The sequence below is a fragment of the Acomys minous genome (genome assembly GCF_964271855.1).
Source record: "Acomys minous genome assembly, chromosome: 2".
Lineage (NCBI taxonomy): Eukaryota > Metazoa > Chordata > Mammalia > Rodentia > Muridae > Acomys > Acomys minous.
Genome location: NC_140484.1, coordinates 134,879,781 through 134,898,167, shown reverse-complemented (window position 1 = coordinate 134,898,167; position 18,387 = coordinate 134,879,781). Strand labels below are relative to the sequence as shown.

Genomic DNA, 18,387 nt, shown 5'->3' with positions numbered 1-18,387 from the left:
GAAACCTTTAAGGATTTATTTGTCACTTCCCTCTCCCCAAGTCACCTGCCCCCGATCCCTGCCACAGAAAATGAGTCATTCCCACCAGCGTCGTTTTGATTTGCATTTCTCTGATGACTAAGGAGGTCGAGCATTTCTTTAAGTGTTTCTCAGCCATTTGATATTCCTCTGTTGAGAATTCTCTGTTTAGCTCTGCGCCCCATTTCTCAATTGGGTTATTTGGTTTGGTGGTGTTTAATTTCTTAAGTTCTTTATATATTTTGGATATTAGACCTTTGTCAGATGAAGAGTCGGTGAAGATCTTTTCCCAGTCTGTAGGCTGTCGCTTTGTTCTCTTGACAGTGTCACCTGCCTTACAGAAGCTTCTCAGCCTCATGAGGTCCCATTTATTAATTGTTGATGTTAAGGCCTGGGCTGTTGGTGTTCTGTTCAGGAAGTTGTCTCCTGTGCCTATGAGTTCCAGACTCTTCCCCACTTTTTCCTCTAACTGGGTTAATGTCTGTGGTTTTAGGTTGAGGTCTTTAATCCACTTGGACTTGAGTTTTGTGCATGGTGACAAATAGGGGTCTAATTTCAATTTGCAAACTAGTACAACCACTTTGGAAAGCTATCTGGTGCTTTCTCAGAAAAATGGGAATAGGGCTTCCTCAAGACCCAGCTATTCCACTCCTTGGAATATACCCAGAGGATGTACTACCACACAACAGGGACATATGCTCAACCATGTTCATAGCTGCCTTATTCATAATAGCCAGAACTTGGAAACAACCTACGTGTCCCTCAATAGAAGAATGGATAAAGAAACTGTGGTACATTTACACTATGGAATACTACTCAGCTATTAAAAACAAGGAATTTCCAAAATTTGTGGACAAATGGATTGAACTAGAAATTGTCATAATGAGTGAGTTCACACAGAAGCAAAAAGAGCTAAATGGTATATACTCACTTATATCGAGACACTAGTCCAAGGTGTACGTCCCCATGAAAAACTGTACCTACCAGAATAGTGGGTAAGAGGGGAGGACATCCTATTGAAACTTTAGGTGGGAGAAGCCTGGGAGAAAGAGGAAATGGAAGGATCCAGTGGGTCCTGGAAAACTATAGGCGAGTCTGGGCCCTGGGGTCCTCTGCAAACTGTGGCGACAGCCAAGGAAAAAATAGGCAGTAAAAACCTTGAACCCCTACCCGGACTAGCCGATGGACATTCTCCACTGTTGAGTGGAGAAGGAGATCTAACTTTCACACAAACTCTGGTGCCCCATATTTGAACATGTCCCTTGGACGGAGATGCCTGGTGGCACTCAGAGGAAAGATAATAGGTCACCAAGGAGAGACTTGATACCATATGAGCATATTCAGGGGGAGGAGGTCCCCCTCAGACACAGACTTAGGGGAGGGGAGGGGAGTAGTAGGGGGGAAGTGGGAGGAAGGGAGGAATGGGAGGATACATGGGATGGGCTAACAACTGAGATGTAATATGTATAAATTAATAAAAATGTATTAAAAAAAAAAAAAAACAAAGGGGATTTCCTCCCCCTGAAAAAAAAAAAAAAAAACATAATTGTTGAATTAAATGTGATGTTTTATTTTCTCACATGGATGACAGAGAATGTAAAATTGTCTTCCTTATTAAAGCTAGCATTATATAAAGAAAAAAAAAAACAAAAAAAAAAAAAAAGAAAATGAGTCATATACTTTTCCCCTTGGCAAACCATGTGGCACCACACAGATACCTGCCTTAGTTTCATTTCATGTTTCTATAATTAAATGGCCTGACAAAGGGTCATTTAGCTCACAATTCCAGGTCATTCAGTTAGCTGAAATAGTCTATAAATATAATTAATTCCATTTGATATATGATATAGTTTAACTGAAATTTCTTTGTTGGCTTCAGTTTCAGTGAGAATGGAATCTTGTGAACATCCAATATTGTTGTATAAGCATCTATGTGACATATTATGATTATTAGTATTTTATGAAATTGAGAACCCCCAACCTGCAATGCATTTTCCCTTTATTAATATATAGTGGCCTTTTTAAACTCATATACATTCAACATATATTTTTACATTGTTGTGTCTCCTCAAAGGATTTTCCATTTACTAATATCTTATGGATTATTAACTCATAATTTTGGTTTGGTCTACTTTATGAGATAGAAAAACAACTACTTCAGTTTGTTTTCAGCTTCCACTTACTTGAAGCATAGATTTTAACATGTCGGTGCTTTTGCCAGTAAGATGTGTTTCTTGAAGACAATAGATAATAGTATTTTTTAAATTAAATAAGCTAGTCTATCCCTTTTTATTAGTGAGTTAAGGCCATTTATATTGGAGGTTGCTATTGAGAGATATATACTGATTCCTGTAATTTTTAATTCTTTTTGTGCTTTGTTGAATTATTGTTGTTTGGGTTTGTAATCCCCTATTGGGATTGGGCATTTGCTGGTTTGCTATTGTGGACATGATGGGCTCCTTCCTATCTTTTGTTTACTTAAAACCTTCACCAAACATTTTCTTTTTCCCATAGCTTTGAGGTCTGTAACTAAAAACTTATGAACCTTTAGAGGAATCATGTTGTTTTGCTTTTTCATGTTTCCTGCCTGTTTTGTTTTGTTGTTGACACATCTGTTTGGCTTCAATACTTCTTCTAAGTTTAATCTGAGGATCTTATGGGCAGCCTATTCTTAAGAGAGGAAAGAGAAAAGAACAAGCAACAAAAAAATGAAAAATGTCTTCCTCGAATTTTTAATTACATCAAAAATAAATTTGCAGTGGAAAGGAAAATAAGAAGTCAACAAGGGAATATCAGGGATATTTCCCTAATGAAAAAAATGTGTAGACAAAATTAGATTAATGAATGAAGGATTTAAAAATTAACACAATAACATAAAAATACTGCTAAAATTGTAATAGAGAAAATGGAATCTCGAGAAGAACAACAAAGCACAGAAGCTAAAGCCATTGCTGAAACACTTCCGTCCTCAGTGCTAGAAAACTGCAGTGTGGCTACGAGGCAAGGAGAGGGTCCACTGGCCTTGCTTGCTCTTGTCTCTCCTGCAGTTTGTTTTGGTGTTGAATCTATAATGGACAAGAATCCAGTCTGTCAAGCTTGTTTTCACTTCAGTATTTTTCCTTCTTTGTGGGCCAGGGATATGTGCTTACCACACTTACATTTGCAGACAATGGCATGGAAAGGTTCCCCCACCTTCCAGAGAGGGAGAACCATGGAGAGGAGGCAGTCCTGGCACCAACATGAATAAAACAACTTAAGTAGACAATGAGACAACGCTTTGCACAGATTAATTCCCATCTGAGCATAATCCCATCATAGTCTTTAACATTGAACATTGTGCTTTAAAATGGAGTGTCAGTCAAAGACAGCATGCCTGCTTAGGTTCTTGAAGTCGTATTATCATTTAGATAGGCTTGTGGTTTTTTTTATTAATTCCTCTACCAAATAGCTTGAAACATATATATATATATCTCTTTCTTTCTTTCTTTCTCTCTCTCTCTCTCTCTCTCTCTCTCTCTCTCTCTCTCTCTCTCTCTCTCTCTCTCTCTGTCTCTCTCAGTCTCTCTGTCTATCTGTCTCTGTCTTTACCATCTGGCTATAGTGACTGGCTTACAGTGAATCAGGACCAAACCTTATCAGGAACACTTTGTGTCATTTTGAAAACAAGCCACCAGGACTACGTCCTTTGCAATGTCTGTAACTGGTGGTTCACCCAAGAAGTCCTTCAGTGAGATGTAAATTCTACAGATGCAGAAAACAGCAAAAAGCAAATATCAACGCAGAGCAGATTTCTACTCTACTGTCTGTGCAGATGTGCATGTTGATGTTTTTCTTTCCTACATGTAATATTGGCAGTTGGACTGTTTATGGCTTAATTTATTTGATACTATATTCATATGTATTACGAACATAGCCATAATATATATGGCTATGTTAACATCAAATCTTAAGTGTCCAAGTGTACTTTAGCCTTTCAGCCACTCTGTCACAGTACTGATGGTGTGTCTTGAATGTTGTAGCTTTGACTAGCTTCATCCTCCCACTTATTTCTTCTCTTGGTGTAGTTGTAACAGCTGGTCTTGGTGCTAACTGAACCATGATTTCTATGTCAATCTAAATGAATCATTTTAGAGATCTTTTTATTTAAAAAATTATACACAATATATATTCCTTACCCTACCCAACTCCATTTGTTCTCTCTCTCCCTCTCTCTCTCTCTCTCTCTCTCTCTCTCTCTCTCTCTCTCTCTCTCTCTCTCTCTCTCTCTCATAAAGCAAAAAAATCAAAGCAAACAAAAATCAAACATACCACAAGAAAACAAAAGGTTCACACAGAAGAAACATGTGATTCATTTGTATTAGCCAACTAATCCTGGGCATAAGGCCTGTCGTAGAGTGTTGTTGATATAGTTAGTGACGCTCAATTTTTTACTGAGATCTTTGATTGATTTAAAGAATTTTTTATATGTTTTTAGGACAGGAACCCAGAGACAGAAGCCGATACCGGGTCCATGGAGGGATGCTGCTTTCTTATACAACTTGAGGCCACCTTCCTGGGGATGGTAACCACCATCCCCAACAACTTATGTAGACAATAATGGACTGGTCCTCCCAATGCAGTCATTAATAAAAAAAAATGACCCATAGACTATCTTACAGGCCAATTTGGTGGGAACATTTTCTCAAGTAAGGTTTCCTCTTCTTTTTTTAAGATTTATTTATTTATTATGTATACAGTGAGCATTTGATGACATTATAGATGGTTGTGAGCCACCATGTGGTTGCTGGGAATCGAACTCAGGACTTCTGGAAGAGCAGTCAGTGCTCTCAACCACTGAACCATCTCTCCAGTCCCCAGGTTTCCTCTTCTTAAATGACTCTAGCTTGTGTTGAATTAACAAAAACACTAGCCAGCACAACTATTTTCTAAGTGCTGATCTAGTAAACCATGGAGGTGTAGAACCCATGTGTCTATACATTGCAACTTTATATTAAACAGATCTGTTTTCTGCAGGAATCCTACCAGTGGATCAGGGTTCATCAGGTAAGAAGGGACAGTTTCTCTTCCTTGGAGCCTCATATGCTTCATGCCCAGAGGAAAAACACAAAGGCGATTGGCAAATACAGTCACTTCCTTATTAAAATAATACCTTTTGTCCACCCACATTCTCTTTCATAAGTGACATCTGCACCCTATTAGGTATAGAGTTCAGTCTTTTAAAACACCGTGTTGTATTGTTAAAAATCTGTTTTAGCAGCACTTCAGTTGCCTACAGGAAATCTCTTTTGTAGATATGATGACTTTGAAATGAGCAAGCTTTTCAAATGTACTTATGAAATAATGTCTACAGAACAAACTGAATACAAAGGGTTATTAATGACACCAAAGTGTGTTTGAAATTTCAACCAAAACACTGACCTAGAGTATTTAAGTCACCTTGTATACTGATTATAAAGCAATTTTCCTTATACATAAAATATGAGCTATAAACCTTATAGCATCTGAGAGTATAAGAATTATATGAAAAAATATGGAAATTTTAAAGTGCTATTTATTTGTTGATCATGTCATTATTGTTGTTGATTTACCTTCTTCACAATTCAAATATCCTCCAGTTATAAAAATAAATAAATATCTCCCACCTTTAGGTTCAGAATTTTGCACTCCTCCTTGATGTTCCTTTAGAAGTATAAATGCTGGAACCAACAGCTCAGAATGTGGTTCCCTTTGGAGAAGCAGCTTTCCGTATTTAAATGCCTTCTCCATGGACTTATTTGAGAGAGAAGAGTCATCTGATCTTGGTTCTCATCTTTAGGATCTGAAGAAGCCTGTCCCGGATCTGCTTAGTACGAACAGCATAGACAATGGGGTTGAGGATGGGGGGAATGAGAAGGTAGAAGTTGGCCAGCAGAGTGTGGATGGGAGGAGGCACATGGTGACCAAACCGGTGAATGAGGGAAGAAACAGCGATGGGAACATAGAAAATCAGGATAGCACAGATATGAGAGCCACATGTCCCCAGGGTCTTAAGCCTGGCCTCAGGAGTGGCCAGCCCCATCACAGCCCTAAAAATCATTACATAGGAGGCAGCGATGGCCACTGAATCCAGGATCAACACGAGAAAGCCAATGCTCAACCCATAGATATTGTTGACTCTGCTGTTACCACAGGTCAGGGCAACCACAGCCATGTGCTCACAGTAGGAGTGGGAGATGACGTGGCTTCTGTAAAGAGGCAGCCTTAGGCGGATCATAAGTGGTAGGGGTCCAATGTAAAGAACTCCTCGGAGGAAGGCAGCCAGCCCCAAACGACCCACCACCGCCTGGGTGAGCACCGTGCTATGACGCAATGGATTGCAGATGGCTACATAGCGGTCAAAAGCCATGGCAAGGAAGATGCCCGACTCAACAGTGGCAAAGCAATGGATAAGAAACATTTGACATAAGCAGGCATCCAAACCAATGTTGCCAGCACCAAACCAGAAAATTGCCAGAAGTTTGGGCATAGTGGAAGTAGACAGAACCAGGTCAATGACAGCCAGCATGCACAGAAAGAAGTACATGGGCTGGTGCAGGCTGCGCTCTACCCTTACCACAGCTAGGATGGTGATGTTCCCCACCACAGCCACCAGGTACATGGAACCAAAGGGGATGGAGAGCCAGATGTGCAGGGACTCTAGTCCTGGGATGCCGGTGAGCCAGAAAGAGCTGGGTACTGAGCATACATTATGAAAAGTGGGCATTGCTATATATAAGTAAATCTCATTTGTGTCCCCAAATGAAGCAAGACATTTTCCCCTGGAAAGAAAAACAATATTTATTCTTGAGCCACATAATAAACATCATTGAACATACAGTGAGATGCAACTTTTAGAAGAAATTGTGAGATTTCATACTGCTCTTGAATTTCATGTTACACTAAAATATGAGTGCAAACTTAACAAGCATGAACAAAAAATATGTGTTTGAATGAAGGGATGAATTCTTTGATAGTATGAATATACTCATACTATATGGTAATACAGAAACCAGAGATTTGCTCTCAAATTCCCTTCACACCACTCATGTTTGATGATGTCCTTTTCTTCTACCCAAGGCCCCTGCTCTTAAAAAGTGCCCTCTCCTGTGTTGTGTTAGCTACACCTGGCTTAAGTAGCCATGCTCACTGCTCATCCTGATCCTTCATAATCCCACCAATCCTGCCTGAGCCTCTGGAGACGGTCCCCTCAGCTGTCTCCACCAGCATGCCAGGTACTTGCTTGTGGATATCAGATCAGATCCTAGCAGGGCACAGCCTTTACCCAATGCTGTCTCTTGACAAGGAGATTGCTTCCTTCGGGGAACATAAAATCTAAAAGTGGGCAAGTCAAAGAACTGAATCTACAGGTAAAACAGCTACACTGTCAAGGCATGGTCTAGATAACCATGCCATGGCTTTCAGAAAATGAATAGAGACTCGTCTATTTCACCCCTTGCTTCTAATCAAATGAATTAGAAGCAAGGCTTCTAATGAGATTTATTGAAGCAAGGCTTCAATGTGGAATGGAATAGCCTTACTTTGCTCCAATAAAGTCCTTGAGAGGAAAATTGGGCAGGACTTTGGATCAGTGCATTAATACCCATCATCCTCCTGCATGGCTGCTGCTGCTACTGCATTAATGAGAGAGTTATTACAGATTCCATCTTCCCTCCCAATGCCACGCAATTCCCTGCACTCCTGCTGTCTGGAGGGAGCCCCGTTTTAGATTTGGGGAGATAAGTTGCACTGTACAATCTTTCTTCCTCTTCCCTATACCTGATCACATGCAGAGCTCTCTCGCTCTCTCTCTCTCTCTCTCTCTCTCTCTCTCTCTCTCTCTCTCTCTCTCTCTCTCTCTCTCTCTGTGTGTGTGTGTGTGTGTGTGTGTGTGTGTGTGTGTATTCTACCTCCATTTCACCTCTTCAGGCCACCTCTCAGCACTTCATGACAGTGAAACGGGTACTCAGGATTGGAGAGCTGCACTTCAGCTGCTAAATGAGAATAGATGGATCCACACCTTTCACTAGGATCCTAACACTAAATCACTCCTTATTCCCCCTTGTCAGAAGCAACCTGAAGCATGCCAGGAGGCTGCAGAAGTGTCTCCAAGAAATGGTAAGAGCTTAGTATTCACATTAAGACAGCCTCCCTTCTGATACCCAACCCACATGTGTCCCCATAACCAGCCCCACCTCTCACTGTTCCTCATCCTGCTTACTGCCTTCCAATGAGGGTAAAGATTTGTTTGTCAAGTCTTCATATTATTTTACTTCTGAGGAGTACACACGCTATTTCCTGGCTTTGAGACAGTCTTATCTTCTTCACCTGGAAAATCCCTTTGCAACTTCCTTTTTGTAGCCTAATTATCATCTTAGGAAATTTGCTTTAACCCCTAATTAGGAGTCTTCTGCAATGCAGAATGCTATGACCTGCTGATTGACATGTTTATCTGAAGACAATGCAAGTGCCAGAAGGCCAAAGGTTTGGTCTCTCTCATTCTCTACCATAAACTCTTCAGTGGCACAGTGCCTGGCTCTGTTGAGTGAGAATGCAGTATTGTGTTTATTTAAAACACTGGAGAGATGTTTTAAAGCTAAGCCTTAGGTTTGCACTGGTGTGTAGTAAACGGTTTCCCAATGTGCAGTTCTGTGAGACCCCTACCCTTTTAGCCCACTCCTAGGATCATTGTTTCCCTTTGAATTCTTACCTTGGAGACTTAAACAGAGACATGACCTAGAGTTGGATGACAGGGAATTCCAGATCTCCTCATCCTCATCATCTGCAAGTCTTCCTGGTGGTCCCTGCTTCTTTTCTTGGCTCCTCTTTAGAAGATGCTTTCTAGGACTAGATCATCACAGAAAAGCCTAGAACTCTGTAACTGCTTCAGAGACGCCTAACTTATAAACACTCTGCTCAATTGTAATGGGAATTCCACCTGAGAGTAGTGGAATGGCTCAGGGTCCAATGCAGAAGGAAATTACCCAGACCTGTCCCAAGAGGATGGACAGAGAATCTAACTATACAGCCCATCCCAGCCACGGCTGCTCCAGAGTGAGAAAGGGGAGGGACAGAACTTCTGAGTCATAATTTCTTAGATATAAGTCCTGGTCTTGTTCCCCTGTCCTGGCGTCTCTGGAGATGGCATACGCTTGAGGACAAGATGCAGAAACCAGAAAATCTTTCCAATTTACAGATGTGTCCTCTTGGACTCAGAATGGATTGAAGGTCCAAACTTATGAAGGCTATAAATCCTTAAATTTTATTTCTCTACAGGATTGGGTGTGGAGTCCTAAATCAGCACTAAGGTATATCAAGGCCAATCCCACAAAAAAAAAAGCAGACACTTTTTCTCCTATCTGGTTTACATCATACAGAATGACATATGCTCATAAAGGTGGTGATCCACTCTGTGCTCATTTATATGCACTAACATTACAGAGCACTCCAGTCCTCACAAAGGAGTGTAGCCAATCCAAGGAATCACACTCTCTCTGGGTATCATGATGGGATAATTATAGATTATAGGGCATAATGTTCCAGAACATGGTGCAATGAAGTCCCCAAAGTTCCAAAGGCTTGAATCTGAGTGACCTCAAGCTGTTCCAACTCAAGCTGTTCTGCCTTCAAGCAGAAAGTTGGAATATTTACCTCTGGTGTAGCTTTGTCACTTAGATTCCTGTATATAAAAGAGTTAGGGAGACAAAAAACACCTAAACAGCATTATCTGCCTCGGTATAATTCTTTCTGCATCTTTAGAAGACGTTAACTCTCATAAGCCCAGGAGACACTGGCTTCCTCCTTCACATCAGGACCCAGCACATTAGCAAAGAGGATGATGCAGTTGAGTCATTACTGGAAGGATCCACTCTCCTGCGCTCTCTTTCACGGCTACAGAACCTCAGAAGAAGGTGTGAAGCCTGCAACCTGTTTCACTCCAACCTTAAGTTTCACATTCTGCGTAAAATTGCCCAAGTATCTGGGTTTTTTCTTGAGTCTGTATGCATGTACATGTTCTACCTTCAGCCAAGTAAAGAAATGGGAGCTTCATTATTCCTACAAGTTTTTATGTAGCTTCTGAGTCTTGGTTCAGCATTCCCGACCTCAGACAGATGAACTCGGCCCTTGGTAAGCTTAGTTCATTCATCAGATGAGCCTTTTATAACTGAGTATTCAGGGAATTTTTAAGACTACAGTAATGCCTCACCCTTTAGTTGGCATGCTGGCTTCATTTTCCCAATCAATAGAGGGAACTGATCATCGTATGTGAAGAACTATAGTAAAGTCATTGCCTTTCCCCCACAGAAATGATCTTAAATTCAGCCTTGGAATCAGAAGCAAACATCGTCATTCTAACCCTGTCCAGAAGAGGGCACCCAACCTGAAAACAAGATGCTCTAACAAGGGTTTTCTACACACATCAGGACAGTTGCACCTAAGAGTGTTTGCAGGAGCTGAGACAGTGTGCACAAGGCCTGTGCATGCCTGAGCCACATAAAATCACAGTGTGTGAGAAAATTGCAACAACAAAAAAAGGAAAGTTAAGAATTCTTGGGAATTCCTTCCTCAAGACCCAGCTATTCCACGCCTTGGAATATACCCAGAAGATGCTCCAGCACACAACAACAACATTTGCTCACCCATGTTCATAGCAGCCTTATTAATAATAGCCAGAACATGGAAAAAGGCTAAGTGTCCCTCAGTAGAAGAATAGATAAAGAAACTGTGGTATATTTCCACTATGGACTACTACTCAGCTATTAAAAACAAGGAATTCCCAAAATTTATGGACAAATGGCTTGAACTAGAAATGACCATAATGAGTGAGTTAACCCAAAAGCAGAAAGAGTCACTTATATGTGGACACTAGCCCAGGCGGCATGTCCCATGAAAGTCTTCACTTACCAAGAAACTGGGACAGAGGGGAAGACTTCTTATTGGGACTCTAGGTGAGAGAAGAAAGGAAAAATGAGGAAATAGAAGGATCCAGAGGGTCCTGGAAACCTACAAGAAAAACATTATGATGGGCAGATCTGGGCCCAGGAGTCCTGCTCAAACTATGGCACCAGCCAAGGACAATATGTGCAGTAAACTTCGAACCTCTACCCAGATCTAGCCAATGGGCAGAATATTCTTCACAATTGAGTGGAGAGTGGGGACTGACTTTCACACGTACTCTGGTGCCCCATGTTTGACCACATCCCCTGGATGGGGGGGCCTGGCAGCACTCAGAGGAAGGATAGCAGGCTACCAAGAAGAGACTTGGTACCCTATGAGCATATAGAGAGGAGGAGGTCCCCCTCCGTCACACTCATTGGGGAGGGGAGTAAAGGGAAAATGGGAGGGAGGGAGGAATGGGAGGATACAATGGATGGGATAACAATTGAGATGTAATATGAATGAATTAATAAAATACAATTTTAAAAAGAAAAGAAAAGAAAATGCCGTGAAGCTCATTAATTTCAAAAGTATTATGCACCAATCCACATCATTGAGTTACATAAAATATACTAGTCAACTTTAAGAGATAAAGGTGGTTGATTGCTCTATATGTAAGCTATATACAGGATTACACAAATTAATGTAAAGGAATATTAGAGGATTCCTTATAAGAGTCCAATAAAGGAATTGGCCACAAGTATGAATGAAAGGGATAGCTAATTTATCTTAGTTAATGGGAGTCATAAAATTCTCTTACAAATGAAGCTATGCAGGTGCCGAGACAGTAACAGTGAAGTAACAAGAGAAGTAGAAGCTATAGACCATTTTACACAAGTAATCTCGGCATTAGATGGTGTTGACTTCAAGTTAGTAATTGAGTTCTTCATTTGTCACTGTTCCTGAGGCGGTGAAACCAGGGAGTCTGGAGTGAATAAATGAAGTGGGCAAAACTCTCATACAACAGCCAACTTTATTCAGAGCATTAGACAATTTAAGGGAGTCACATGAGTAAAGGGTCCAATCACAAGGACAAGCTGCATAATTTAAATATATCTTAGATAGTGTCTATTTTATTTTGTCTTTTGCTACATAAAATTATTTCTGTTCCTTGTGGTTCCATCTGCTTTTTCACTTTTGCTGCCTACTCATTTAGATATTATTCCAAGAAATCTTTGCAATGTTAAATATTTTCTCTAGTTTCATTATTTTCAATCTTCTAATTTGTTTTCTATATTTTCTGTTAATTTTTGCATATTGTGTAAAATAAGGGTATCACATAATAGTTTTGCATTTGAATGTCCAATGTTCACAACACTACAACTAGCGTCTGAGCCATTAACCAAATATACTCTGAGCTGCCTATTCTGTTCCACTGGTTATCTTTCTGTCTTTATGTCAATTCTATGCTATTTTGTTTGATTGTTTGTTTGTTTGTTTTGTTTTTGATAGACTTAAAACTAAGGCAAATCAGAAGATATGGAGGACGCTTTATGCTAGTTGAGGGAATAATTACCCAACTTGCTATGGCAGTGTTTCCTAGCACTTTGAATTTTTTATTTTTCATTTAAGTATTTATTCATCTCACTTGTTATTCCCTCACTTGTATCTTCCCGTTCCCCATCCCTCCCTCTTTCATCCTATTCCCCTTACCTAGGTCTATGACCAAAGGAGACCTTGTCCCACACTATAAGATTACAGCCTATCAGGTCTCTTCCTGGTAGCCTGCTTATTCTTCTTCTGAGTGTCACCAGGTCTCCCCACCAAGGGAATGAGGTCAAATAGGGGATGCCAGAGTTAATGTCCTAGCCAGTCCCTGGTCTCTACACAATTGTGGAGAATGTGGTGTCCATTGGCTAGATTTGGATAGGGGCTCTAGGTTTACTGCATGCATTGTCCTTGGTTGGTACAGTAGTTTGAGCTGACGAGCCTGGGTCCAGATCTGCCTGCTTTAATTGTCTTCTTGTAGGTTTCTAGGACCCTCTGGATCATTCTGTTTCCCCATTCTTCCTTACCTCTCTCACCTAGAGTCTCAATAGAAAGTCCCAGTATCTATCCCAATCTCTGGCTAAGTGAAGACTTTCAGGAGGACATCACTGTTGAGCTAGTGTCCAATTATAAGTGAGTATATGCCATGTGTATCTTTTTAATATCAGAGACTTAGTCTTATTAAGTTTTACAGTTTCATTAAGAATCAAATATATGTGTCTCTCCTCAATAAAATTGTGTGGCTATCAGAATGGAATTGGACCCAGAACATTAGTCTTTTCATCCCACGTGGTGAATCAATTTTTTGTTTGTTTGTTTTTTACTGTGCTTCAGATATTTTTTTCCAATTCATTCATTAGAAAGAGGCTACTTTCATCAACACAAGCATTGATACTGGATTGTAATAACAACTTTTAAAAACACAGAAACAAGACTACGAAGAAGAGACTTTATACTCTATGATCATATACAGGGGGAGGAAGTCCCCCTCAGTCACAGTCATAGGGGAGGGGACTAGGGTGAAAGTGGGAGGGAGGGAGGAATGGGAGAACAGAAGGGATGGGATAACAATTGAGATGTAGTATGAGTGAATTAATTAATTAATTAATTAATTAAAATAAATAAATAAAATAAATCTTTTAAAAAATAAAATAAAATAAAAATGCAGAAACAAAACACCAAATCACATTCTTTGCCCAAACTTCAATCAGAAAGCATTCTAATAAGTACACCAGAAAATACAGTCACTTCACCAAACACTAGTGAGAAGTGGAAGTGTTATACAAGGACACACTACACATGGAAACCAGTCCACGTCCATAGATCTCAAAGCCATCTGCACTTGGCTGGACACTCGAGCTCTCAGAAGCTCTGGGTTCATGAACCTTGAGTGGATTGGTGAGAGAAACAATCCGTCAGCAGACTCCATGCCCTTTCCCGGATTTGCCTGGTCCTCATACCATAGATGACAGGGTTCAAGGTGGGTGGGATGATCAGGTACAGGTCAGCTAACAGCACATGGATGTGCAGGGGAACTTTGTCCTGCCCTAGCCAGTCTACATAGACGGACGCCATCCCAGGGAGATAGTACAGCGCCATGACCCCAATATGAGAGCCACATGTACTCAATGCCTTCCGCTGGGCATTCTTTGAGGACAGACTAAATACCGCCCTAAGAATCAAGATATAGGAGGCAGCGATGAACATCACATCTGATCCCACAATGATGGAGGAAAAAATCAGACTATAGAGACTGCTGGGCATGGGGTCAGCACATGACAACTTGGCCACAGCCATGTGTTCACAGTAGGAATGAAGAACTACATTGGAGCCACAGAACGGCAAGTGACTCAACATCCAACTCAGTGGAGTCATAAAAATAACAGCTCTAACAGTGATAGTCACACTCATTCCCAGCATCACTTGAGGAGTGAGGATTCTCATATAATGTAGGGGCTTGCAGATGGCCACGTAGCGATCAAAAGCCATGGCCAGTAGCAGCCCTGTCTCCACAGCTGTGGCTGCGTGGACAAAGTACATCTGAGTGAAACAGCCATTAAAGCCGATGGAGCCGTCTCCTGAACTAAAGATACTCACCATCTTAGGTACCACAGAAGAAGCCATAATAATGTCCACAGCAGCCAGAACACATAGGAAGAAGTACATGGGCTCTTGCAGAGTGGAATCCATGCAGATGACAGTAATGATGAGGGTGTTTCCTAAGAGGGCTGTGCTGTACATGGCGCTCAGAGAGATGGCCAGCCAAAGATAGGAAGACTGCAAACCTGGAATACCCACAAGGAAGAAGGCGGCAGGGAGTTCCACTGTGTGGTTGTGGGATGGCGCCAGCATCACTGATCAGATTGCTGTTCTCTCCTCGTAACTTACAAGGTACTGTAAGAAAGGACGTTCTTATTAAAGCATTCTTGTGTGTGATGTTCACAAATCATTCAGGTATTTTCATCTTGGTAGTATTTTTATGCCCTAAAAGGTATCATATATTTAGAATAAACTTCAATCACTTCCCCCTGGTAGGTCAGTCTTGTCAGGCCACAGAGGAAGAGGATGCAGGCAATGAAGATGAGACTTAATAGGCTGGGGTCACTTGGTAGGGAGGAGGGCTCCCTGTTCAGGGGTCTAGAGGAGGGACTTGAGGGGAAGGTGGAGGGAGGGGCAGTGGGAACAGGAGGAGATGTGGGAAGGGGCTAAGATCAGCATGGAAAGTCAGTGGATTAAAAGATAACCCTCCATTCTGTAAAAGCTCCGTGCTTCACAAGTATCCATTCACATCTGAAAGAGCAACTCTTCAGTTTCTTCCTTCAAGCATCCCCCTTCCCCGTGTGTGTGTGTGTGTGTGTGTGTGTGTGTGTGTGTGTGTGTGTGTGTGTGTATGTCTGTACGCGTGTCTGTATGTGTCTGTGTGTGTGTGTGTTTCTGGGTGTGTGTGTCTGGGTGTGTGGTTGTGTGTGTGTGGCTGTGCTTGTCTTTCTCTAGTTCTTTCCCACCCTCTCCTCTCCTCCTCTCTGCCTCTCTTCCTCTGTCTTACCTTATCTCTGTCTTTCTCTGCTCCCTTTATCTATCTATATCTATCTGTTTCTTTCTGTCTGTCTCTCTCTCTCTCCTTCTCTCTCTTTTTCTGTTTCTCTCTGTGTCTCTCTGCACCCTCTTTCCAGCTATTCTCAGGCAGGAAATGCATGTTTATTTTTCTTCAACCTTTCATGAAATCATGTTGATCCATAATGATTTCAAATTTCTGATTCCAATAATCTACCTATGGCTTACGGCATGCACTCAAGCATGTACTCTTTTATTTGTAACTTTGTGAGATCCTAGCTTGTGGAACAAAGTTAGAAGACACATTTCATGTATTCCTTATAGTCAGATACTTCAGCATAATGAATAATCAGAAGAATTTTCCTTTTCCCTCATGATTGCTACATGTCTAGATAACCGTTTCCATGGTTTGGAGATTTTTAATTTGTACTGACTTGTCCATTTCACTCCCCGCTTCTTATCAAATGACTCTCACTGCTGACACATGTTACACTAAGCAAGGCTTCAACGTGGAATGGAATAGCTTTGCTTTGCTCCAGTAAAGTCCTTGAGAGGAAAATTGGGCAGGACTTTGGATCAGTGCATTGATACCCATCATCCTCCTGCATGGCTGCTGCTGCTACTGCATTAATGAGAGAGTTATTACAGATTCTATCTTCCCTCCCAATGGCAAACAATTCCCTGCACTCCTGCTGTCTGGAGGGAGCCCCGTTTTAGATTTGGGGAGATAAGTTGCACTGTACAATCTTTCTTCCTCTTCCCTATACCTGATCACATGCAGAGCTCTCTCGCTCTCTCTCTCTCGCTCTCTCTCTCTTTCTCTCTCTCTCTCTCTCTCTCTCTCTCTCTCTCTCTCTCTCTCTCTCTCTCTCTCTCTCTCTCTGTGTGTGTGTGTGTGTGTGTGTGTGTGTGTGTGTGTGTGTGTGTGTATTCTACCTCCATTTCATCTCTTCAGGCCATCTCTCAGCACTTCATGACAGTGAAACGGGTGCTCAGGATTGGAGAGCTGCACTTCAGCTGCTAAATGAGAATAGATGGATCCACACCTTTCTCTTGGATCCTAACACTAAATCACTCCTTATTGCCCCTTGTCAGAAGCAACCTGAAGCATGCCAGGAGGCTGCAGAAGTGCCTCACAGTGATGTTAAGAGCTTAGTATTCACATTAAGACAACCTCCCTCCTGATACCCAATCCACATGTGTCCCCATAACCAGCCCCACCTCTCACTGTTCCTCATCCTGCTTACTGCCTTCCAATGAGGGTAAAGATTTGTTTGTCAAGTCTTCATATTATTTTACCTCTGAGGAGTACACACGCTATTTCCTGGCTTTGAGACAGTCCTATCTTCTTCACCTGGAAAATCCCTTTGCAACCTCCTTTCTGTAGCCTAATTATCATCTTAGGAAACTTGCTTTAACCTCTAATTAGGAGTCTTCTGCAATGCAGAATGCTATGACCTGCTGATTGACATGTTTATCTGAAGACAGTGCAAGTGCCAGAAGGCCAAAGGTTTGGTCTCTCTCATTCTCTACCATAAACTCTTCAGTGGCACAGTGCCTGGCTCTGTTGAGTGAGAATGCAGTATTGTGTTTATTTAAAACACTGGAGAGATGTTTTAAAGCTAAGCCTTAGGTTTGCACTGGTGTGTAGTAAACGGTTTCCCAATGTGCAGTTCTGTGAGACCCCTGCCCTTTTAGTCCACTCCCAGGCTCATTCCTTCCCTTTGAATTCTTACCTTGGAGACTTAAACAGAGACATGACCTAGAGTTGGATGACAGGGAATTCCAGATCTCCTCATCCTCATCATCTGCAAGTCTTCCTGGTGGTCGCTGCTTCTTTTCTTGGCTCCTTTTCAGAAGATACTTTCTAGGACTAGATCATCATAGAAAAGCCCAGAACTATGTAACTGCTTCAAAGATACCAAACTTATAAACACTCTGCTCAATTGTCTCGGGAATTCCACCTGAGAGTAGTGGAATGGCTCAGGGTCCAATGCAGAAGGAAAATACCCAGACCTGTCCCAAGAGGATGGACAGAGAATCTAACTATACAGCCCATCCTAGCATGCCATGGTTGCTCCAGAGTGAGAAAGGGGAGGGACAGACCTTCTGAGTCATAATTTCTTAGATATAAGTCCTGGTCTTGTTTCCCTGTCCTGGCGTCTCTGGAGATGGCCTATGTTTGAGGACAAGATGCAGAAACCAGAAAATCTTTCCAATGTACAGATGTACCTTCTTGGACTCAAATTGATTGAAGGCCCATACTTATGAAGGCTATAAATTCTTAAATTTTATTTCTCTACAGGATTGGGCGTGGAGTCCTAAATCAGCACTAAGGTATATCAAGGCCAATCCCACAAAAGCAGACACTTTTTCTCATATCTGGTTTACATCATGCAGAATGGCATATGCTCATAAAGGAGGTGATCCACTCCATGCTCATTTATATGCACTAACATTACAGAGCACTCCAGCCCTCACAAAGGAGTGTAGCCAAGCCAAGGAAGCATGCTCTCTCCGGGTATCACGACGGGATAATTATAGATTACAGGGCATAATGTTCTAGAGCATCATTCCAGGAAGTCCCCAAAGTTCCGAAGGCTTGAATCTGAGTGACCTCAAGCTGTTCCAACTTAAGCTGTTCTACCTTCAAGCAGAAAGTTGGAATATTTACCTCAGGTGTAGCTTTGTAACTTAGATTCCTGTGTATAAAAGAGTTAGGGAGACAAAAAAAAAACACCTAAACAGCATTATCCGCCTCGGTATAATTCTTTCTGCATCTTTAGAAGAAGTTAACTCTCATAAGCCCAGGAGACACTGGCTTCCTCCTTCACATCAGGACCCAGCACGTTTGCAAAGAGGATGATGCAGTTG

At 41.6% G+C, this 18,387-nt stretch overlaps 2 protein-coding genes across 2 annotated transcripts in view; both read right to left on the bottom strand.

The window, feature by feature from the left end:
• LOC311578389 (olfactory receptor 52I1-like) overlaps window positions 1-6,782 on the bottom strand; it is a 32,326-nt gene extending 25,544 nt beyond the window's left edge. Inside the window, exon 1 of the mRNA XM_084748216.1 lies at window positions 5,809-6,782. Coding sequence (XP_084604342.1) covers window positions 5,809-6,760 — 952 coding nt within the window. The 5' untranslated portion in view covers window positions 6,761-6,782. The remainder of the gene's footprint in view (window positions 1-5,808) is intronic.
• A 7,054-nt stretch (window positions 6,783-13,836) lies between these two features.
• Window positions 13,837-14,811, bottom strand: LOC311580830 (olfactory receptor 52I1-like; the record flags this gene model as incomplete). The annotated part of the gene is made up of 1 exon (XM_084752556.1): window positions 13,837-14,811. The coding sequence occupies one exon, from the start codon at window positions 14,809-14,811 to the stop codon at window positions 13,837-13,839; it is 975 nt and encodes a 324-aa protein (XP_084608682.1).
• Between the last annotated feature and the right edge of the window lie 3,576 nt (window positions 14,812-18,387).